This window comes from Gavialis gangeticus, unplaced genomic scaffold, assembly GCF_001723915.1.
Source record: "Gavialis gangeticus isolate Ggan-Ray unplaced genomic scaffold, GavGan_comp1, whole genome shotgun sequence".
Taxonomy (NCBI): domain Eukaryota; kingdom Metazoa; phylum Chordata; order Crocodylia; family Gavialidae; genus Gavialis; species Gavialis gangeticus.
In genome coordinates this window covers 110,294,476-110,317,541 of record NW_017729024.1, presented here as the reverse complement: position 1 = coordinate 110,317,541, position 23,066 = coordinate 110,294,476, and the positions used below count along the sequence as shown (strand labels likewise).

The 23,066-nt window shown below is 42.8% G+C and overlaps 1 protein-coding gene across 1 annotated transcript; it reads left to right on the top strand.

Annotated features, from left to right (window-relative positions):
* Window positions 1-6: 6 nt before the first annotated feature.
* SNAPC3 (small nuclear RNA activating complex polypeptide 3) lies at window positions 7-22,627 on the top strand. The gene is made up of 9 exons (XM_019517562.1): window positions 7-48; window positions 5,041-5,118; window positions 9,436-9,520; window positions 12,190-12,294; window positions 12,857-13,006; window positions 16,612-16,694; window positions 17,970-18,134; window positions 18,812-18,919; window positions 22,333-22,627. The coding sequence occupies exons 2-9, from the start codon at window positions 5,048-5,050 to the stop codon at window positions 22,478-22,480; spliced, it is 915 nt and encodes a 304-aa protein (XP_019373107.1). The 5' UTR covers window positions 7-48; window positions 5,041-5,047; the 3' UTR covers window positions 22,481-22,627.
* The last annotated feature ends 439 nt before the right edge of the window (window positions 22,628-23,066 follow it).

Below are 23,066 nucleotides of genomic sequence, written 5' to 3'. Positions count from 1 at the left end.
GCTGGGCTGCCCGCCGGAGACTGCGGCCGAGCTCCGCGCAGTGTGCAGGTACCCGGCGGGGGGGGCCGCGAGCAGCCTGGACTGCGCTAGGGCCGGGCGGGGCGCGTGCACGAGTGTATGAATGGCGGCATATGTGTGCGCATGTGCATGCGTGTGCGCGCATACGTATGTGCATACATCTGCGTGCGTGTACACGTGTTTGTGTCTGCATGCCTGTGTGCATGCACATGTGGCTATGTGTGCCTGTGTGTATGCAGCTGTGCATGTGAAGTGATATGTGAAACTGCCATATTTACTCAAATCCAACATGAGGTTCCCCCCATCCAACAAGCTTGGGTGGGGGGAGCCTTTTCTTGGATTTGAGCACCAGGCTGGGGTAGGCAGCTGCTGTGGCTCTAGCTCCAGCCCTGGATTTCTTGCCCCAGGCCAAGGCCAGGGCTGGCTGCCACTGCCTGGGACTGAGGCTGGAGCTGCCACCACTGCCTGACCACTGTCTGCCTGAGGCTGGAGCTGCTGCTACTGCTGCTGCCTAGCCGGGGTCAGGGCTGGAGCTCCTGCCATTGCCTGACTGGCTCAGGGCCAGAGCCACTGTACACTCCGTGTCCCAGGTCAGATCCAGAACCAGGGCTACTCCATAGTGTAAGTAGTGGCAGCAGAGGCAAGTGGAAGAGGGGGCAGGGGGCTGGTACTGGAAGGGAAGGCAGGGGTCAAGCTGTTTGTGCTCCCCACTGCTTGCCCTGCTGCTGCTGCTGTGTTCGTGCTGCAGCAGTGGGGGGGGGGGTGTGAAAAATTAGATTCTGTACATGGAAATTTAGAACAAATTTACAACTTTCCTTGTGTAGAATCTAATTGTTGGGGGGGTCCTCCTAAATTTAAAGTTGTCTTGGATTTGCGTGAATTCAGTATGTCCTGTATGGGCATGTCCCCATGAGCGATCCCTACTTGGGATCCTGGGGGCCTCCCAGGACTCCAGTGGCAGTGATCTGGGTGTGTGGAGTCTGGCTGGCAGCCGAAGCATGGCTCTGGCCAGTCAGGCGGCTTTACTGCTACATGTGCCACCCCACTTTTTCCTGGCATGAATTTTTTTTTGACACGGATCTCCTGGCATTGAAAAAACTAGCTGTGTTGCAAATTAGCAGTGTGCCAAATGTCTACGCGTGCAGTGTGTGCAGTTTGCAGTGCCACGGATGGGTTTGAAGTATCACAAACCGCACATGCATGTTCATCTGGACATGCTCTATGTGTGGGTTGGGGGAAGGAAGTAGAGCGATCATTTAAAAACTTGGTTATGCTCTAGGCTTCTATGTCTATCAAATCTGTAAGATTTAGCAAATTTTTCTGTATTCAGTTTAAACTCACCTTGTTTGAATGTGAGGACCACCTCTTTCATTTGCCTTGCATATTGATCAGGTAGTATTCAAAATAGTTTTTGTAGACTCAGAGCCATCCCTAGCATACAGTGAATTGGGGCGACTGCCCTGGGCCCCATGTTTTATGGGGGCCCCACGGAGCCTGGTGGAGAGGCTGCGGCCCCTCCTGTGGGGCCCTCCTGGAGCTGGCTGTTCAGTCCCTTGCTGCACCCTCCCCCGCTCACTGCTGTACCACCATGTTCCCCCTCTCCCTTGCACCACTGCACCGCATGGTTTCATGGCCCCAAACTCACTGTCTGCTCTCCATGCTGTGTGCTGGTCTGCCTTGCCCCCTGGGGTAGGGACAGCAGTTGGAGGAGGAAGGGGGAGTCCAGAAACTGGATGCTATTGCAGTGTGATTGGGGGAATGGTGGCAGAGCAGGAGCCAAGGGACTGCAACTAAATCACTTGCAGGGCTGCCAGTTGGTTTGTAAATGTCTGCAAGATTTTGTTAAATAAGTATCAAGGGTCTTGACATAGTAGTGTAGCATATGCATGCATCAAAGGTGATGAAATACTGTAACTGAACCTTTGAGGGCAGAGGAGATGATGGCAGAGGGTAGTGTACTATTTTTAATTATAAGGAATAAATCCAGATAAAAATATTAAAACATAACTTCACAACTTAAAAAGTAATATGGGCCACCATAGTTATGGAAGGCCAGCTAAGGACACATGGTTAGATGCCTTTCTGCTTCTCTTTTTCCCAGAACCACAGATCCAAATCTGTTGAAGTTTGAGTCAACTTTTTATCTCTGTTTGTACAGTTTGGTGCTGTACTACCTTTCCAGGGGAGACTAATTAAATACCACGTACCTTACGGCATGTATCTTTCAAGCAGGACCTTTTAACTGTTTTGGTCTTCATTGATGTTGTAAGGCTCATAGTGTTCTTCATAGAACAGTTTGGCTTGTTTCCTCTGCCAGAATTTTCTCTTCCCTCACCACCAGTATGCTTTGAATTTGGCCCTCGTCCTCCCATTTTTGAGGTTCTGGCATGACTGCTTTGCAAGAAGGTGTGTTTTACTCAGTATCAGTATAGAACACCCATGTTTTTCATGAATGGCATAATTCTGAGTGAATTCTGCCATTCATGCTAAATAAGTGTATGTACTACCATACACTGCATCATGTATTGTATATATGGCACAAGATAAACAAAAGAAGCTGTTTTAAAGAATGACTGATACTTTTATAATAATATAAACAAAAATAGAATCATAGAAAATTAGGGTTGGAAGGGACCTCAGGAGGTCATCTAGTCCAACCCCCTGCTCAAAGCAGAACCAGCCCCAGCTAGATCATCCCAGCCAAAGCTTTGTCTAGCCAGGTTTTGAAAACCCCCAAGGACGGAGAGTCCACCACTTCTCTGGGTGACCTGTTCCAGTGTTTTAGTACTCTCTTAGTGAGAAAATTCTTCCTAATATCTAACCTAAACTTCGCTTGCTGCAGCTTGTGATCTTTGCTCCTTTTTCTGTCACCTGCCACCACTGAGAACAGTCTAGCTCCATCTTTTTTCAAACCTTGCTTCAGGTAGTTGAAGGCTGCTATTAAGTCCCCCCTCAGTCTCCTCTTCTCTAGACTAAATAAGCCCAGATCCCCCAGTCTTTCCTCGTAAGTCATGTCCCCCAGCCCCCACACCACTTTTATCACCCTCTGCTAGACTTTCTCCAATTTGTCCATGTCCTTTTTGTAGTGCGGGGCCCAAAACTGGACACAGTACCCCAGATGTGGCCCCACTAGTGCTGAATAGGGGAATAATTACTAACCTTGCTCTGCTTGCAACACTTATGCCAGTGCAGCCTGGTATACCATTAGCCTTCTTTGCAACAAGGACACAATGCTGGCTCATATTCAGTGTATTGTCTGCTGTAACCCCAGGTCCTTTTCTGCAGAGCTGCTTCCCGGCCAGTCAGCCACCAGCCTGTACTGGTGCATGGGATTGTTCCATCCTAAGTGCAGGACTTTGCACTTGTCCTTGTTGAACTTCATGAGATTCCTTTTGGCCCAATCCTCCAATTTGTATAGGTCACTCTGAATCCTGGCTCTACCCTCCAGCCCCCAGCTTGGTGTCATCTGCAAACTTGCTGAGGGTGAACTCTAAGTAGCGTGTTTCCTGTTTGTAAGGTCTGGCTCCTTTGGTATTATGGACCAGATTATGGTGGCAGTGACTACACTGACTTGGGTTAAATTGTAATTTTTCTAAGTTTTATCCATATATTGGCTGCATCTAGATTTCTAAAGAAACAGATTGTAAGAGTATTTCTCTTAAAAGATAGTTTGTTGAAGAATGAAATGCACCCACACAGGAAGCCCGCACAGTACTGTACATTAGTTTTGTTCTGAGTTGAGTCTCATCTAAGATTCTGCAAACTGGGAAAGTAGAGGCTGATGCTCAAATGAGATTACAACTTCTTTTTTTTTATGGATACTTCTTCAGTCGTACTCTAGGGTTTATGAAATGGTCTCACTCTAGTTTGTGGTGGCAAAATTTTTGAAAAAAAGCGCATTTATTACGTGAGTAAATATTGTGTCGATTCTAGAAAGGCTCACCTTGTCATATTGGATGCTAACAAAACTCATAAACTGTAGAGTCAGAAGGAGTTGGATTTATCATCTAAGAAACTGAAAGCTCTAACCAGGAGGTGAGATTATTTACTGCATTTACTTTGCAGGAGTATCGCAGCAATCCAGTGTATGTTTTGTATGTTCCAGTGTATGCTTTAGCTCAGGGCTGTCCAGTTTCTAAGTGGCCTGGGGTCATGTGCTTATTGGGCCACACTAGCAGGGGTCATGCCATGGGGGACCACTCAGGAGTCTGTATGCACGCCCTCTGCTCCATTGGATACCACCCGCTGCTACTGCGCCCTGTAGCCTGGCACCTCCACTGCTGTACCTTTGTGCAGGGTGCTGCTTTGCTGTATCCTGTGCCAGGTGCCCCCCTGCTGCTGCCCCTCTTTCCCCTCACTGAACTTGCTTCCTGGAGCCACTCCCACTGTACTCTGTGCTCCCCATGTCTGCCCCCTGCACTGTGCCTGTCCCCCTGCTGCTCCCCTCGCCCCCTAGGGGGCTGTACTGCACGCTCTCTCTTGTTGCATTATGGTGCCCTGTCTCGCTGCTCCTCATTGCACATTTGCCCCCGTGCTGCTCACTGGATCTCCCTGCTGGATCTTGCTCCTGGATGCCTGCCTGTGATGCTGCTCCTCCCTCTGCTGCACTGCATACCTAGGAGTCCCGACTCACCCTTAGCTTCTTGGTCGTGCACTCCCCTTCTGCACTGCACCGCTCAGACACTCAGAGCAACTTAGGCCCTCTTCCAGCGCAGAAGGCTGCGCCATGCTACATCTCCCTGCCTGGGACAGGGGCAGGAGTGATGTCCATGGAGACCCCAGCTGCTGCTGATGTTGGAGCAGTGGAGAGAGCAGTGGTGGCTGGATTTAAGCTCTCATAACTGCATGCAGTCCATGGCCACCAGTTTGAGACACCTGCTATAGCTATTTATTGAGATTTAAAAATCATATTTTGTTGCCCACTGGTTATTTTATTTTTCTTTTTGAGAATGGAGTCACTGATTGCAATGCATATGAAAGGTATGTGATGTGAAATTCTTTAACAGCTGTTCTTATCTTTAGCATTGACATGTTAAAGAGCCCTGATGGAGAAGAAGATGCAGAGGTTATTCCTGAAGACACCATGCTAGAAACTCTCCGGTATGTTGTTGGTGTTCTTTCCTAGTAATAACCTTGGGAAGAAACTCTTTAACTGATGAAGGACCATAGTGTAAATATGCGTGTGTCTTTCAGACAGTGGTGTAACTACTAGAACAATTTCTAGAAAAAACATTAAATGTATGAAAGCTGTCTTCAAGGAACATAAGTTGTGCTGACCCACTCTTATAGGGCACTGAAGAATATAAGGAGCAAGAAATGTAGAATTGTTCCATCTGCATTTAGCAATTTGATTAAAACTGAGTATAAAGCATTAGGTTCCTGATTCAGTTGCTGAGCTCTGGATCCAGCTTTTTTGGACTGACATATAAATTTGAGGCATAAAATGAACTTTGAACAAGTTGGGAAGCAATTTCTCCAGAGAGCTGTGAGGGTATCTTAGGCAATCCGGCCCCTGATAGCATGTTGTGAAGTCCACACTAGTGGTCCTCTGGTTATAGATAAAAGGTTGCACTAGTGTTATCAGTGCCCTTGGACAGTTTGAGTCCTACCTTTTAAAATGATAATGTTTGGCAGTGACAAGTCCAGTGTATCTGGGGCCCTTTTATATATAAGTTAAATTGCCCTATGCTTGGCCAGCATAGGCCGTTATTGTAGTTGGTATACTATGTTCTGTTTACTTTGCATTGAATAAACAAAGTGCAGTAATACATGGCTTGCTCTTGCAATGAGTGGTTTTTTACCATTGATTTTCATGAAAAATATTTGAAAGTCTGCAGTGGGGTTGGCAAGCTGGTCACAATTGATTAGTCAAGTAATGTCAATTGAACTATTTGACCATGGTCAAATATTGTTAGATATTCCATGAAGCCAAGGACAATCATTTCTGCACGTAATTCTGCCTACCTTCTTGATACACTTTTCCAGGGATGTGACCTTTCTGCTGAATTTGATTCAGTTTTCAGCCTTGTGGTGATTGTGGCAAATTTTAAAGGATATAAAAACAAATGCTTTGGCAGAGGTAGAAAATTATAAAGCAAGAAGTGCCCATTCAGTTCTAAAATAATGTTCAGTACAGTCCCAATAGTTGAATCTAAACAACTTGTTGCTTCATCATGGTGGAAAGAGTTGTTCTCTTTGCAGTCCAGATAGAGTGACAGAAATTCTTTTAATACTGACCTCCGCTGCTGGGGAATCTGGTGACCATGTATAACAATTGTAAGATTAGAAAAGAGAATTAAATGTAAGAGTTCAGATGAATATTCAGAATAAGAGGAAGAAGGCAATACCAATGATGATGAAATTATAGATAAAGCAGTTAGCTGATGGAGATAATTCAAAGCAAAATGCTTGAAGAGTTGGCCTGCTAACTATTAAGTATAACTGCATGTAAAAACTGACTTTTGTCTTTTATAGTTGCTGTGTGTTGTACTTAAAAATGGGTTTTTAAACCTAGTGCTTTAAGAATTGACACACTTGGTTGATTTAATAGCAGAAAGGCATGCTTTAATAACTACCAACAAGCTACAAAACTAAATGACAGAAAAAGACTCTTTCCCAATATAAAATGAGCTGTTACAGAAAGTTCCAGTACATATTAGATGCACCATATTTGCATATTTTTCTCACCAATGCTGGCAGGGAAGATGGCCCAGTGTTGTAGTCTTTACTTGTAGGCTGGGTGCAGTATGGCTTCTTGATCTTTCCAGGACTGCACACTTTGCTGGCAGTTCTGTCTTGCTTTATACTGTTTAGTTGTATAGTTTCAAAGCATTTTTCCTTGATGGTTGGCTGATTAAAATCCAAACAAAACAGGGAGGAAAAGGGTGACCATCATATTACAATTGTTAAATTGCCTGGTTTCTGTTTTTGGATTTGTCTAGGTGTGAAGATTTGTGTTTGTTTTTTTTTGCAGCTATTGACTAGCTTGGCAATTAAATGTGGTGGGCCTTGAGTGGTCAAACAGGATACTTAGAGGCATTGGTTACTGGACCTGTCTTTGGGTATTTGTTTATCAATGGGGCAAATTTGCAATAGCTTGTACCAGTGATGGTTTGTTGACAAAACTCCAGACATACATTGAATGATTGAGGTATTTGTAACACCTTAGACATTGGATGCCTGTTTTGAGGCATTTGAGGATGTCACGTACAGGACCTCTTTCCTGCAACTTTTGCAGGTTTTGTTTGAAATGTGTATTTAGTCTTTTGTCTTCTTTAGTTGCTAGTTCAATTAAAATGTATATGTAGTTTCCTTGCCTTCTTTATTTACACTGGCTCAGCCTTTTTCTTTGGCTTTTTTTGCTTGGAGATGCACATGGGCATTTATACATATGCATTTTCATGCTGGGGCATGCCGGAGCAGACCAGTTAATCGAGTCTGCTCCACATGCTAGCTGACGTGCACTGTGCTGTATTGCTTGCACTTGTATAAGTGGCAAAATGCACATCAGCATGCATGCAGAAAATGGCAGCGGTGTGCTTTTGAACTAAAACACATCCGACGTGCTTTAGTTCAAAAGCACGCTGCCGCCATTATCTCAGCGCTGACGTGCATTTCGCCACTTGTACAGCTGTATGCACCGCAGCACCAGGCACCTTTAAAAGTACCCAGTACTATGGTGCAAACATGTGTACAAATACCCCATGTGATGAGTGTGTCAGGTGTCTCCAACAATTTTTGTTTTGGAAGAACCATCACTCATTATTTTATGGCATGGGTCAGGTATTGGGTACCAGTAGGTCCTCTCTCTCTTATGCCTAATGGGTTACAGGCCATTAGCGGAGTTTGATTTTCTTTGTGGCAGACTTGTTATTACAACCCAGTCTTCCCCCAGCTACTGTTTTGCATTTTTGTGTAAGAGGCACTGTTGCAAGCTTTCACAGCTTTCATAGCCAGCACTGTGAGTGTTTTATTTCAGTTTCATTTCTTTTTTTTAAATTTTGTAACTGTTTGGGCTGGCCCTGGGGTTGCAGGATAAACCCAAGGAAAAGAAAAAAACCTGTTTCAGTGTTGAATATCATTCGTATTTATACTTACCTAACATTGCGGTTCTGATCAATCATTACAGGTTTTTAGCGTTTAATTGCATTTTTTCACAATGACAGTTAATTTGTTGTTGTAATTGGCATAAGTATCTAACCTATTGAAGATTAAAGTGTTTCTCTTCACTGTTCTAATAAGTTAATGATTAAAATATTTGACCATTACTTGGTTGATCAGTGGACTGAGTACACAACCCTAGACTCTGCAGGAAAATAGACATGCCTATGTCTTGAAAAGTGTGGTAGAGATGTAGGAATATGGTATGATTGAGAAGCAGTATGTTTTTCCTTGTAGGTTCCTTGGTTTTGGGGGTTTTTTACATCTACTTTGCTCCTTTTTCTTTCTGGCTTAAGTGAGACTGAAAATAAATTGCTTGGATTTCTGATTTGGTCTGATGTATACACAGCAAGCCGTTAAAACAATCATGAAGGAAAATAGTCTGGTAAGAGAGTTCACCATCATCAGTCAGTGTAACTTAAAGCCACATAGATGTTCTTGGATAGTACTCAACCAACAGCAACACTGAGGTACCTGGGAATAAAGAAGCTTATGATGTTCTTCTAGAATCCTTTTTAACTTTTCCTTTTTTGGAGATGAGGCTGTCCAGTGTAATTACCTGACTTGAATATAGCATCTAACTGGGTGACTTGTATTATGGAAAGTTGAATAGTTTGAATATCATGGTTTATTCTAGTTGATCAGAGTGATTGCAGAAATGGCGGGGTTAAGCTGCTCAGCAAATTTCTTACAATCAATGTAATGATACATACCTAAACTCATGGAATATGAGGGAAGGTAAAGAAAACTCTTAAATCCTTAGGTCTGTGATTTTATTGAATTTAACTAGTAAGTCATGCTTAAAACAATATTAGAGTAGCAGTTCCCAAACAGGTAGAAAATAATGGTTCCACTTCCAGTTTCATAGATGTCTCAAAACTCATACTTTTGGCTACTCTGCATTTGTGCAATTTGAGGGATAAGCTGTCTTCTTTCTGCATACACTGGTCACTTATTGGCCTTGTGAAGGAGGAGGTGTTCAGGTGCAAACAAAATAGCAGGTTCATATTGGCTCCAAGCTGGCCATTGGTTGTAGATACAGTGGACAAGGAAAAAAAGCATATGTAAGTTCTTTAGTTAAGAGGCATAGGAAAAGGTCTTGGGGAGAGTTCTTTTTCTTTAATTTTCTTTCTATAGGCCAGATACTAGATGGTGCTAAGCATGTGCATCTGCCAGTGACATTTAGGAAAGTTATGATTGATTATCTCAATGCCAGTCAGTTTAACTCTTTGCTTTATATTATCCTTTCCCCTCTAGAATTAGAAAGAAGGCACTGGATAAGCGAGAGGAAAGCATAATTATAGATCGTCCTTGCAGAACAGAAACATTTATTTATGAAATGGTAAGATTCCTTTCCTTTTGTTACAAACATAGCCCTTGGGAACCCCAGGAGCCAGGGAGGCACTGTGCTGCACTTGCTGCAAGGAACAGACTGAGATTGCCCCGAAACAGCTCCTTAGTTCCTTTGTTCCTACACTGGATTCTGCAGCTGCAGTGGGGAATCTCTGCTAGCCACTAGTGGCATTCACTTATAGGTTATAGAAGAAATGATGGGTCCCCCTCTCTGTGGAGAGAGTCAGCTTGGAATTTCACTCGCCTAGAAATGTATTCCTTCAGCTGGCAATCATTAGGAGACAAACAGTGAAAAGGATTTATTGCATAGGATGAAAGAGATATGCAAACAAAACAGACCATAGGTTTGGAGATAAAAAGAAGACAAGTACAGAGTCTTACCCTCATTGCCACTGCTAGATTCCATAAGAGTCATTGCCAGAGTTCTGGAAATTGTCATGCCCGTCCTGGTAGAGCCAGTGAACCTCAAAGCCTGAGATTCAAAGATGAATATTATAGCCTGTCTAGGCTCTAAAAGTCTGGAAGCCAGCCTTCCCCCACCCCCCCGTTAATGCTATTCTAATGCTCATGAGTCACCAGGACCTTTCAGGAAGTTCTGTTGTGTTTGAGATACCTAGAGTTCTGCTGGCTTGGTGGGCCATCACTTCCAGATCCCTTTGCTATTGTAGAGTTGATTACCCCGCATCATAAGCGGACAGGACGCAGGGGTGCCCATCCTACCAGTGGCCCCTTCTGTCTGCAGTTGTAAATAGTCATTGTCTTGACCCTAGACCACAAGGGCAAGGGATAATTAGCAGTTCTGTCCAGTCCCTGAGTAGTTCCCTGACTAGACCATATCCCAAATCCTAAAGATATACATAGACCATAACATGGGCTTTATGATGAAACCACACATGCCATATCAATACAGTAAAGCACAAGGAAACAATTATTACATGCCACAAACTCCAAAACATAACAGGGTTTGTGACACCCTTTTTCTAGACTTGCAAGACAATGAAAGGGTTTCTGTTTCTGTGCTGTGAAGCCAGGTATACCATTCCAAGTAAACCAAGAGGTTGTAAACAGTGATTCCATTGACACTTCCTTAGGTGAGGTAGTAGTTTGTTTTGAAAGCATTTCTAGGACAATAACTTTTTCTCTCATTGTGTTGGAGCAGTATCTAATATACTCCAATCTTGTCTGAATCTCCTTCACACCACTACAGTACAGCAGTGCCTATATGGTCCCAATATGTTGGGTGCTGTTCAAACATATGGTAAGATTAGACAAAGGAAATACTGAAAGTTCATTCCCGGAAACTTGTGATATTGCCAAAATCTCAGCTTCTGTTTAAAAACACGTATATCAGGGAGTGTAGAGACATGGCTCTGGCTTCATCCGTCAGATCTCCTGAGCCAAGTTACCGGTATTGCCACCCCAGGTTTTCAAGAGCTGTGAGATTGATGGTAAATTTATCATTTTTAAGCCAAACTGCCCCTGCCCCAAACTTAGTATTTTTAATTTGTCTGGTTGACCCACTGAAACATTGGTTCTCACCTTTTAGGACTTGAGGCACCCCTCCATAGCTTTTGTGCATTCAGTGGTACCCAATTTAAAAAAAACCCCTTAATTTATATATTACCGTGCGTATCTACTGGGGCTGTGCAGTAGGGGTGAAGAATCATCTATGCATGGACAAGCCTGAGCCTGCCCTTATTTCTTTAGCTTATCTGCTTTTCTTCTCACTTATTTCCTCACACCTCACGGTACCCTTCATAGCATCTAGTGGTACCCCAGGGTCCCCAGCACCCTAGTTGAGAATCACGGCATTAAGGTTTGCTTTTAAGGTTTTCTCTGTTCATCAGAGGTAATTTTTTTAATTGAAGGATTTAATTTGTAAATCTCCAGCTCCTCAAGACAAATGCTTACAAAAGAAAGACACCAAATACTGTGAAAGTTAGAGCTGCACAGTACACACACACAGCTGTCCCATGGAGCAGAGGCTAATAGCTGCTCAGCAGTCTTGGGGCCAACCTGTTAAAGAAGAGAGCTTGTGTATCATAACAGATGCTCTGGAATTCTGCTTTGTGTATAGTTGTAATGGAACTTAAAGTAAAACTTAAAACACATTAGAAAGCTTTTGTTCTATTGTCACTGGGAAAAGAGAGTAGTGTTAGAGTCCATTTAGCTTGAACGCCAAAGAATAGCCCTCCTCCTTCCACTGAGATCCAACAGCAATAAGCATCTTTACTACTAAGGCTAAAAGAGCAGCTTGTGGTGGCCAGAGTGCCAAAACAGTGTTTTTGCAGCAGTCTGTCTTGGTTTGTATGTGTTTGTGTGGGCAGAGTTGGGACAGACTGATTGCAACAAAAGGGAGACGTTACTTCCTCAGTCGCTGACAGCTGGGGCTTCATCTGAAGAGAAGATCATGACAGATGCTTTCACTTCATCTCCAGAATGTAGCAATCAGTGTCACAAAAGGCCTGGCTTTGCTGGATTTTTGGTTTGGAGATTTTGACAGTTGTAAAGGGGAAAGAGGCTTCAGGTCCCATACATTATTAACAAGAGGCAGTATTGTGAAAGAATGTGTTTTCACGCACTTTCTCCTTGTCTGGTATCTACACAAGCAGCAATAAAATATACTCTGACACAGTTATATCACTTTATATCTTCTAGGAGTCTCAACCTGTTGGAAAGAGGCCTAACAATCCAGAAGATCTAGTTGAAGAGGGAGACCTGCTTTTAACTTTGAACATCTACTGTCCTGTCATATTTGAAAAGGTTGGTGTTAAATTCTCCAGGTTAGGTTTTGATACCTTTATCCAGATTGAAGAGTGCCATACTCCCCAGTAGCTCTGCTGAAATCACTCAAGCAGTGTGATGCTATAAAAAGTGAGCTACTGAACACTACAATTGTGTTAGCATCTACAGTCATCCAGCTGGAGCCCTGTTATGTTGGGCACCGTGTAAGAATAGTGGATGACAAGTGGCCGGGGTAGCTTTTGATGATTCTAGGTTGCAGCTGAAGAGGCAAACATTTACAGCAGTTTGGTAGGAACTCTGCTTTACAGAATATATAGTATCTGAAGTTAAAGTACTATGTTTGTACATAACTGTTAGGTCAGCCCCAAGCTACTTGCTACTACAGGAAGTTTAGCATTTGTGCTTCCAAATTACTCTCTTGCTCCAAACAGTAGCTGTAGAGGGCAAGCTTTTGTCAGCTTTGTTTGGAGGGGCATTGGGCCTTCTGCTGTTCGTATTCACCTCATACTGGAGCAGCATTTGTACTAAAGATGTTCTGGTACTTGGTTTAACTGAAGCCATCTCCCTTTTTGCTTTCTAGCATAAAGAAAACAAACCGTATCAGACGGTCCTTGTATTAGGAAGTCAAAAACTCACTGAACTAAGAGACTCCATTTCCTGTGTCAGTGACCTCCAGATTGGTGGTGAGTTCAGCAGCCAGCCTGACCAGGCACCAGACCACATCAGCAAGGTACAGTCATTTGATTTAAAGGCACCAAGGCATGGGAATATGTATGCAGTCCTTCCCTCTACCCACATCCCCCAGGAGTAGGTGTGACTGCACTGTCTGACAGTGGTCAAGTTCTGTAACAATGATTCTCAACCTTTTAGACTTTAGGCATCCCTTGGAAAATACCGGTTCTTAGTTTTCACTCTTTTTTGCCTATAGAAAAGTAATACAGCTTTTTTTTTCTGTTGCAAAGAACTCAGAAAGACCATAACAATGGATTTCTACTTGAAATCTCTGAGTGTATCTTGCAAATCATGTCTGCATGTCTAAAAGTGCTAAGATTCTGTGGTACCTTGAATCACTCTCAAAAGGATCTCAAGGCAACCTGGTTGAGAATCGCTGTCCCATAATGTGAGTAAGGCTCAGCTGTGTTCAGCTCTTTGCCAAAATGACCTGGTTTGAACAGGGTTGGATGATGTGGTAATGTCCTGTTTACACTGACATTGGAATTACAACAGCCTGCTGATTTTAGCCAGAAGTTCACTTTCTTCTATCTACCTTATGTAATGCCCTCTCCTCTCTGACCCCAGGCTGAACAAGGAACCATTTTCTTTTCTAAATTCCCTGTCTTTTGGTAGAGTGACTCCTGGTTTGTTATATTTTTGACAGCTTAAAGTATAACAAAAGCTTCATGTGTGTAATGAAGAAAAGTGGTCATGTATTTAAGCTACTGAATTGGGACTTTGGATACCTGAATTCAGTTCCTGGCTCTCCTGCAACCTTCTTACATAATGATTGTGCAGTCCCTTCACCCTTTTGATCCCAACCTTTAAAATGCTTTTAACAGTACTCCCTCCAGCATTCTTCCACCCTTTCTCTGACTTCTGTATTAAGATTGTAAGCTCTCTTGTGGATCTGGATTGTCTCTGGATTGTCTGTGGCAGCTCCTGCAGTAAAATGCTGTGACTGAATGTAGAGTTAGCCCCCTAGAGAGTCTGTAGGCAAGGCACTTTCTGCAGCAGGATTTTGGTGACAAAATAGAATGACAGAATTGCACAGAATTCCTAACAGGCCAGCCATCACTACCCTGATTGCACAGCTTCAAAAACTTGGTCTTTGCATTTTCACAATGGTAGCCTTGTCCATTCGCTTATGTTAATGGCTGATAGCCAGCAAAGTGTAAAACATGCAGGGAAATTAGAGGGAAGGATGGAGAGATTTCAGATTGTTTTTACTGAATTAGGATTACACAGTTTTGTTAATGTTTGGATGTCGTGGTAGGGATACTAGGATATACTTGCACATCATGTTTACTGATTTTTGTCAAGTACCTTGAGATGTATGGATACTGTAAAGACAATCAGGTTTTCATGGTATTAGGTAGTGTGAAGTACCTCATGCTTCTAAGTACAGAATAATTTCAGCTCAAGTTAATTGCCCAAAGTCAGCAGATTCCAGAGGGAAAGATCAACTCTCTTATTTTATGTTGCAGTTAAAAATAAGGGGAGGCTCATGCTCTGCATTTGCAATTTCCTTTTATTACAGTAAAACTGTGTATACACCGTGTGTGTGTATAGTATAATGATGCACAACATATGTAAGATGTGTTCCTAAACAGAAAGCTTCTTTACAGAAGTGTTAAATTCTAAGACGTTTCCATATGGAGTTCAGCTAATGTTCTAAAGCATCCTCTCACTTTTTTTCTGCTTTGAGTGCTTGTCTACCCATAAGGCAGTTGGCCTGTTTCCCTGGTCAAAGAAGGACTTGCTGTCTGGAATCCTAAGTCTCTTTCAGGGTACAGTTTTATTCTTCAACAGGCTGTATAGGGCAGGAGTTCTCAACCTCTGGGCTGTGGCCCGGTGCCGGGCTGCAGCAGGTTGGCTGCTGGTCCACAACACAGTTGGCTGCTGGACCGGAAGTGGCTGCAGACCAGCAAACTGCGGCCCCCCAGAGCTGGGCGGAGAGGCCGTGGCTCCTTTTGCAGAGCCCGCAGCAGTGCAGGGTTTGCCCCCCCACCGCCACCCAGGGGTGGGGTATCATGACCCGTCTGCTGGCTGGAAATTCTGGCCGCAGTCAGCTGTGACTGCTGGGCCATGGCATAAAAACTTTGGGAACCCCTGGCATAGGGAATACCTGAGAGCTGTCACATGGGGCTTGGGTACCTGTATAAAGCTAGCTGGCCCTTGGCTCTGAAGTGGATAGACTATCCTGTAGCATTTAAAAATAAAAGAAAAACCACCTTGTACCTTTTAAAGGTGGGGAGGTAGGGGAGAAGTGTGGGGAAAAAGCAGTTCAGTGTTTTAAAGTTCTTGAATATGGGTGAAAGTTTCTTCTATTCTCTGTCTGCCCTCAAATTACTTCCTTTTTGGAGAAACTGGTGGATATTATTTAAATAAGGTGTAATTGTTGAAGCTTTCTAGTAGCGGTCAGTGTTTGTCTTAACTAAGTAATAGGTTCCCACAGTTACTTTATATTATTTAAAACCTGATGTGTATATGTGTATATGTGAGAAAAACAGACCCTCTGTAGGTCCTTTGACAACATGTAGGTCTATATTTGTTAAGTTCATCTGGTCTTTTTCCTATTGCTTTAAGTTCTGATAAAGACAATTAAAATGAGTTTTTTTTTCATTTGAAGAAATACTGTTTGCCTCTCCTTTTAGCTTTGTAAACAAGAACAGTCCTTTAAATGTCATGGTAAAAGCAGTGGAGATGAAAGTGACTCTTGGTTATTGTCCTTCCCTTCCCTCCACCCCAGCATTGTTCCTTCCTTGATGATACAAAGAGAGTTTCATAAGAGGGATATACTTACCCTTTTGTGTTGTGGGAGAGAAGGGGGGAGAGAAGATATATTTTATGTATAACCTTGCATGAATAATGGCTACTTAGTGGTTAGCTTCAATAATTTCTTGATGTAGAATTCTGTGCCCAGGTCATGCTGATATGAAGATCATACAGTGTTAATTATTTTGGTAGGGACATGTTTGGTTGAGATGACTTGTCTCTATGTAACAAATTATGCAATTGCAAGCTTAAAGAGGGCATTTTTTGGAATGTTGGATCTCTTCTGAGTCTCCAAAAGGGGTAGGGGGATGCTTTGACCTTCTAAAACAGCACATCTATCTTGTTTTTGTAGATGTGAGCATTTGGTCTTGCCACATGACCACCTCTAGTTTGTGTTTTGATGCAGGATTACAACAGAATTGTCATCCTGAGGAACAGCGCACCTTGCTGCCTAGTTTTCTCTGACCTTGCTGATTTTTTTCAGTACTTTGCAGCAAAATTTTGCCTAAATGCCATTGAATGATGCTCCTGATTTTTAGAAAATAGGGATCAATGGCATAAGGGAGGGAAGAAAGAAGAGAGAATATGTATGAGTAAGATCAGCATGTCCTTAGGAGAATAATACTGCATAGCCACAGACAGTAAAAGAAGCCACATTATTTCATCGGTGTTTAAGCTGAAACCAGTAAGGCTGATCAGGGCAAAAACTGACAGTATGATATGACTCAATAAAACTATGTACACAAACTGCATGTTTTCCTCATAGGCTTCATTTTGCAAGGTTTCTGGCATTTTAATGTATTGTTTTGTATTATTAAATCCTTATTTTTCTCTCTGTCCAAGGATCTGTACAAAGCTGCCTTCTTTTATTTTGAAGGAGTTTTTTACAATGATAAAAGGCATCCAGAGTGCAGAGATCTGAGCAGGTATAGTATTCATAGATCTTGTTTTGGAGGGAACTCTTCTTGGGGAGAAGGAAAGTTTGACCAGGTCTCCTGATGATCTGGTGTGTTTCTGAAGCAGGAACTTTTAATAGCTGGGTGAAGGTAAATCAGACTTGTTCCATTCAGTATTGACTGACTTATTTTCTTCTGCCTGCTCCTTAGATTCAAGTTTTCTGAAAAAAGGGAAGGTCCTTCATTTCTCTCTTTGTCTGTACCCTTTTCTAGCACTGGGGTGGAAATTCTCTTGCACCTCTAACGTAGCAGTGGGGGTTGATTTACTTATTGGCAGTTGGGAGCTGTGAAAGGGAAAGGCTAGGTAGTTAGTTCAGCCTGGAATAGATTTTAAAATGGCCCATTAATAGCATCTTCTAAAAGGTGTCTTATCTGAGCAAAAAGAATGGATGGATGTAGGCCAGATCGCAAGATCTCTCAACTCTTGTGGGTTGTACAGTGTCTCAGATCCTTCATTCTCCTCAGGTTTACGACCCCAGATATGAATTGTTCATTAAATGTTTTGATTGGCTGTGTTCAGATTTCTTTGCGTCACTAAAACTTTTGAAACGGGACTGAACCAGTTCCCTTGTGGATGTGGAAGGTGTTAATTAGTTGGGAATTATGTGTTTGTGAAAGTTACACTTCTAAAAGGGAGGATTCCATATCTTCCTTTCACTACCGTGAAATGTTGTTTTTCACCATTCTGTTTTTTCTTGTTACCTTCTTTATGGTTTTCATTGATAAGGCTGCTTTGTTTTTACATCTAAGGAACCTAATACAATTGCATCAGTTATAAACTGAACTATATCTAATACATGTCGCCACAGCCCACATTTATTTAATGGCACAATGGGATCTGATCTCTGATCCCAACAATCGCACCTCCTGCCTTGCCTCATGTTCAGATCCAGTGGTGCTATTACTACTTGCCAAGGCCCCTTCTGCAGTGGCAAATTGAAAGCTGGGCTGCCTATGTGAACTGGAGTGGTCCTAGGGCTCGGACCGACAATCAGCTGATTTGTTACTCCCAGTCCCAGGACCACACAGGGTCTAGAACTGCTCTGGCTTGTCGCTACCCTACACCACATTCAGTTTAAGATGTGATGGAAACCAGCCACAGTAGTACTATACGTCTTTCGTGGATTATTTTTGTGGCTGGCTTACTGTTTTGTTATACCATTAATTTCTTGAACATATGAGGCAAAAGATTTACTAAACCCAGGTTCTTGTATAACAATGCTGACACTCTTTTTCTCATTTTAGAACAGTAATTGAGTGGTCAAAATCTCATGACAGAGGCTATGGGAATCTTCAGGCTGTTAATATGGAAGGTTATACCTTCAATGACTTGTCCCTCAAAATTGGTTTTCCATATCTGTACTGCCACCAAGGTGATTGTGAACACATTGTTACCATCACAGACATAAGGTAAGTTACTACAATTTATGAGTGTTCGTGTAGTTATGTAAGTGCTTTGCCTTTCCTAACCTCCTCACTAGTAGAACACCTCGTACAGTTTATTGTGTCATGGAGAATACACTTAGGAAAAGGTTCTGTGCCTAATTCTCTGCAGCAGAAAGGAGATGCCCCTTCTCCCACTTCCCTTCCCTCTGATATTGTATTGCCCCATATTCTCCACTTCTTTCTCTCCTCCCTGTATCTCACTAGCATTTGTTTAAACAGCCTGATCCTGGGAAAATTTGGGCACCTTGAGGAGTACTCAGCTACTTGTGGTCATCCATCATAGGTCTTCTCAGTGGAAGAAGGTAGAAACACTCTTTCATTTCTACTTCTTCTGTAGCTGGAACCAAAAAACAACTTGTCTTTTTTGAGCCTGCTGCACTTAGGGCTTTCATGGCACTCTGCACATCCTAGGATAAGGGATTACATGACTAATATAAAGTACTAGTTAAACATAGTGAACAAATTTCCAGTGTGTTGCAGTTAGTATTGTTTTACAGTTTACGTTTGTGTTAAGCCACATTGAATATGATTTGTCCTAACTTGAACTGGCCTTTAAATCATGTTAAGTGCCATTTTTTTACATCATTATCTGGGGGGATATTTTGCAATATAGTTAAGTCTTATTCTCTTCTTTCTGTGAGGCTTATTCATCGTGATGATTGTCTGGACAGGACTCGTTATCCCCTGCTAATCAAGAAGCCTTGGCTATATACCAGAAAATGCTTTGTGTGCAAAATGTATATAGCCAGGTAAGTGATCAAACTTATTTGGTGAGCCAGGTTGCTTCACCCCACTAAAGCTTCTATTTGTGGAAGTCTGGTTGCTTTTTATATACTCTGTGTTTGTGTATGTGTGCGCGTGCGTGTGTGCACACATGGCTTTTTTTTAATTGTCTATGATTATAAGTAGTTCAAACTATTAATAGTACAACCCAGCATGATTCTCAGTGCATAACTTTATGTGCTTTTTGATTTTGTTCTTTGTGAAAAATGTGTTCTACAGTCCTTATAATATGCCCATCTCATAAACTAACAGATGCCAGGGAAACCTCTTATAGAACAGTCAAAAGAGTTGAAATCATAGTGGTGCCAAATCTTTGGAGAGTGTTCTTCTGCTAAGTGCGTAGAATCAGTATAGGACTTAGAGCAGTTTGTTTTCCTGAGTTTGAAAGAGAATGCTCGATTAAATCTGTTATTATTACAAAAATGGAACATGGTATCCCCCCCTCTTCTCAGGGGAAATATGCAGTATTTCTTAAATCCAATATATTGGGGGTGGTGGTATGATTACAGAGGAAGGAAGTAAAGCATGCATTTAGAGTAATATAGGAAGGTTGAGAATAGTAATTGTTGTTAAATGTTAAAATATTAAAATATGGCTTCTCCTGGGAGTCTAATGTTTTTGTCCATGCACCCCTAGTAGGGTTCCTTTTTGGTTCCACATGCACAAATGTACGTCTTTTGTTTTCTACACTGTGCATGAATTGATCTCCTGAAATACCATAACCAGGCTTTACTGGTTGAGTAGTTAAGTTAGAGAGCTGAGAGGGAGCCATTCATTTGGTGGTAGGAAAAACTCATCTATTGTCATTGTATAAATCTTTGTAGCAAGAAAATAAACTAGTCCCAAGAACAAGGTATAGATTCCTGTGTTTCAAGAAAATTTGGCGTGGTTGTTCTCAAAAACAAGTTCATGCCCCTTTTCCCACTCTGGCACAAGAACTGTGCTCTTATATCTTCAGGGGCTTGATTTAAGCTCACTTAGGATAGAATGCCAGCATCCATCTTGCTGGGACAGTCCATCCCAGCATTTTTAGTTGAGCTCCCTGGATGCCATTTTGAAAATAGGGCTTATAATCATGTGAGATGCCCATGGGTGATCCAGGAGTTTGTGAAGACAGGGTGCAGGAGCAGCAATGGGCACTGCAGGGGGAACTGCAATGCAGCTCCCAGTTCCCCCCGCTCCCAGACAGGCAGACCATATTACAAGAGCAGCAGCAACTTTTTATTTTATTTATTTATTTATAAGCCCCAAATCAGTTAAGAATCCCATCCACCATCACCTGCACACTTGGCACCCTGTCCCTTCCCCTCTACCCTCAGCTGCACGTCCCCATCCCTTCCATTCACTCTCTCCCAAACCCACCACTGATGCTGTCCCAGGCTGATTGGGAATGGCTCCAGAGAAGTTTCTGAGCCCCTGGGCTGAGGCAGTGGGTGGGATTCTCCTTTCTGCCTGATTTCCACCCCCCCACCCCAGGTGTTCCCCTGCCAACTCACTCAGGGCAGGGGAACCCCTCCACTGCTGCTGTGCCAAACCCCTCTGCTACTGCTGTGCCACTGTCCCTTGCTGAGCCTGGCTGTAGTGGCTCTGTAGCCCTTCCATACACAACCCTTTCAAATCACAGCTCTCCAATTCATTCACAGCAGGGAGGCTCTCCAGAGGCCATGCAGCTGGGCTCAGCAGAGGATGGCAGTGAGAAGTTTGCTGGTGTTTTGCTCCTGGGCTGGCAGGGAACACACGGGGTCCTAGGCAGATAGGAGGAATCCTCCTGCTGCCACTGTTGCTGCTGCTGTTTCCAGATGAAGCAGGCAGGAGAGCTCTGGAGCTCCCCATGTCAGCTGGAGACAGTGATCAGCAGCAGTGGTGGGGTGCCTGTGTTGCTGAGGACTGAGAGGAAGGGAGAGGGTGCCAAGAGCGGGGTGGATGGTATTTTTACCTGATTTTGGACTTCAAAAAATCCCTGTTGCTGCTCCTGGCACAATCCAAAAATATACCACTGCACTTCCTGGATCTACTGTTAGAGATGCCTGAGCATAAGTGTGGAGCTAAAGAATCCATGTAGGGGGAAGAAAGGATGGGGAAAGCAGTGTCAAAGGTGATAGTCTCCAGTGACATTAAGTTTAAATCCAGGACTAGCACTTAGGTGGGAGATGTTGATTGAGTGCATATTGAGTGCATATTGTGTATGTTCTGTTCTATGCTGAAATAGCAGTGTCTGTAGTCACTAGGGGACTTGATCTGTTGGGGCATTTATAGACTATCATAAAGAAAATTATTAGTCAGCTACCCCCACTTTACTCTGACAGTGCCAGTGGTGTCAACTTCTCCTGTAACTAATACCCTCCCTTGGTAATCTTCTGTTTTGCCTGACTCATTTCAGCCTATGATTTAAAAGAAAGTTGTGTGTGTGTGCATGTGCTTCTGAGTTGAAACAAATTCAGAAGTGATCAGTCAGTAATTAACATTGTTGCAAACTCTGCTTTTTAATTAACAAATAATAATGAAAACTTACTAATGCCTCTGTGTAATAGTAAGACAGCTTAGAACCTACTAAATCTTCATGCTAATAATACTGGGGGAAAGCCTTCAACTCTTTCAGAGCAACATTAAATACCAGTGCCTGTGATCAGACTGTTTTTCATGTAATTGTATCTCCCTGCTCAGCTATTTGCCAGTTTTCTGAATGAATTTGGTGGTTGCTCAGGCTGTTCAGATCACTCAGGAATCTATTTTCTGTCTAAAGCAGTGGTTCTCAACTGCGGGGGGGGGGGTAGCTATTGGGTGTTCCTGTCTCAGTCTGACTATGCATGAGGCACATGGGGCACTTTTACCTGGCAGCAGTGGTGGCAGGGCCCTAGTTGAGAACTATTAAGCTAAGGTGAAGCAGTATAACAGTGGTTTTCAACTGGGGTGACAGTAAATTTTAAAAAGTTATGGAAGGGTGCCCTAAATCTAAGAAGTTTGAGAACCACTTGTTTAAGGCATAGGGTGGGGAATAGGGGAAAATGGAGCTTTAACTGTTGTTCCTTAAGTTGTTTGGCAGGAAGCAGGAGTTTCATATTATAATCTGAATAATCAGAGTTGTGCTAATAGCAGGATAGACCCAAGAAATCCCTACTACATGTTGCTGCAGAGTGTAGCTGGTGAGTGGGTGTTTGGGAAACCGGTCTTTGGAGAAGAGCTTTGCCTCTAGGAGTGGCATGAATATGACGGCAGTGATAATTAAATTAGCCAGTTGATTACTGTGTATTTTATACATCCCTGTATTTATAGGTATTAAATGCAATCTGTCTAAGAATAGGTTTTTCTTGGGTGCGTTTCCTATACCTGCTAGATATGAAACCAATAATATGAAACACCTGTACTTTGAAACCTACAGATGGGTGACCAACGAGGACAGTCTTGCTCCAGAGGACCCCTGCTTCTTCTGTGATGTTTGTTTCCGCATGCTCCATTATGATGCAGAAGGCAACAAACTGGGAGAGTTCCTTGCTTACCCTTATGTTGATCCTGGGACTTTCAACTAAGGCTGGCCTTCACCAGGATGAATTCGGTGACCTGGATCGGTGGATCTACTGCTATGGCTGTTTGGTTGTTACAATCAGCAGTCCTTCCAGTGCTGCTCAGCTTGTGTCTTGGTGGGGTAATTTTGAAAAGGACAGTTTGATTTCAGAGGAAGGGCCAGTGTGGAAGGAACTTCCTTAGCCATGCATCTTCTTTTAATTTTAAAAGTATTATGTCTTCAAGTTAAAAAAATTAGCAGTGCCTGTGGTGTATTTGTTTGGGGATGAGAAACTTCTAGGCATAAAGGCCAACATTTTCAAATCTGGGTATCTAAAGCTGAGGTACTGAGAAAAAGAACTTGTAAGAGGCTGAACCTTTTTCTGTGGCTCCCATGAATGTCAAATAGACTTTTTTTTTCAGATGAGTGCCTAATACATCTTCTTGCAAATACATTTTTTTGAAAGCATCCCAATTTTGAAAATTTTGGCCATAGTGTTTTTTGCCCAAGAGCTGATGGTAGGTACCCAGATCAATTGAAGGAGAGTATGTGTTAAGAAACCAGAGAGAACGAACGGTTATTCATTTTTTGGTGTTTTCTTCAAGCAGGGG

Coding starts and splice junctions, on each gene's coding strand:
- SNAPC3 (XM_019517562.1), top strand. CDS start 5,048: ATGTTAAAGAGCCCTGATGGAGAAGAAGATGCAGAGGTTATTCCTGAA. Junction 12,295..12,856: donor GTCCTGTCATATTTGAAAAG/GTTGGTGTTAAA, acceptor TTTGCTTTCTAG/CATAAAGAAAACAAACCGTA. Junction 18,920..22,332: donor TGCAAAATGTATATAGCCAG/GTAAGTGATCAA, acceptor TGAAACCTACAG/ATGGGTGACCAACGAGGACA.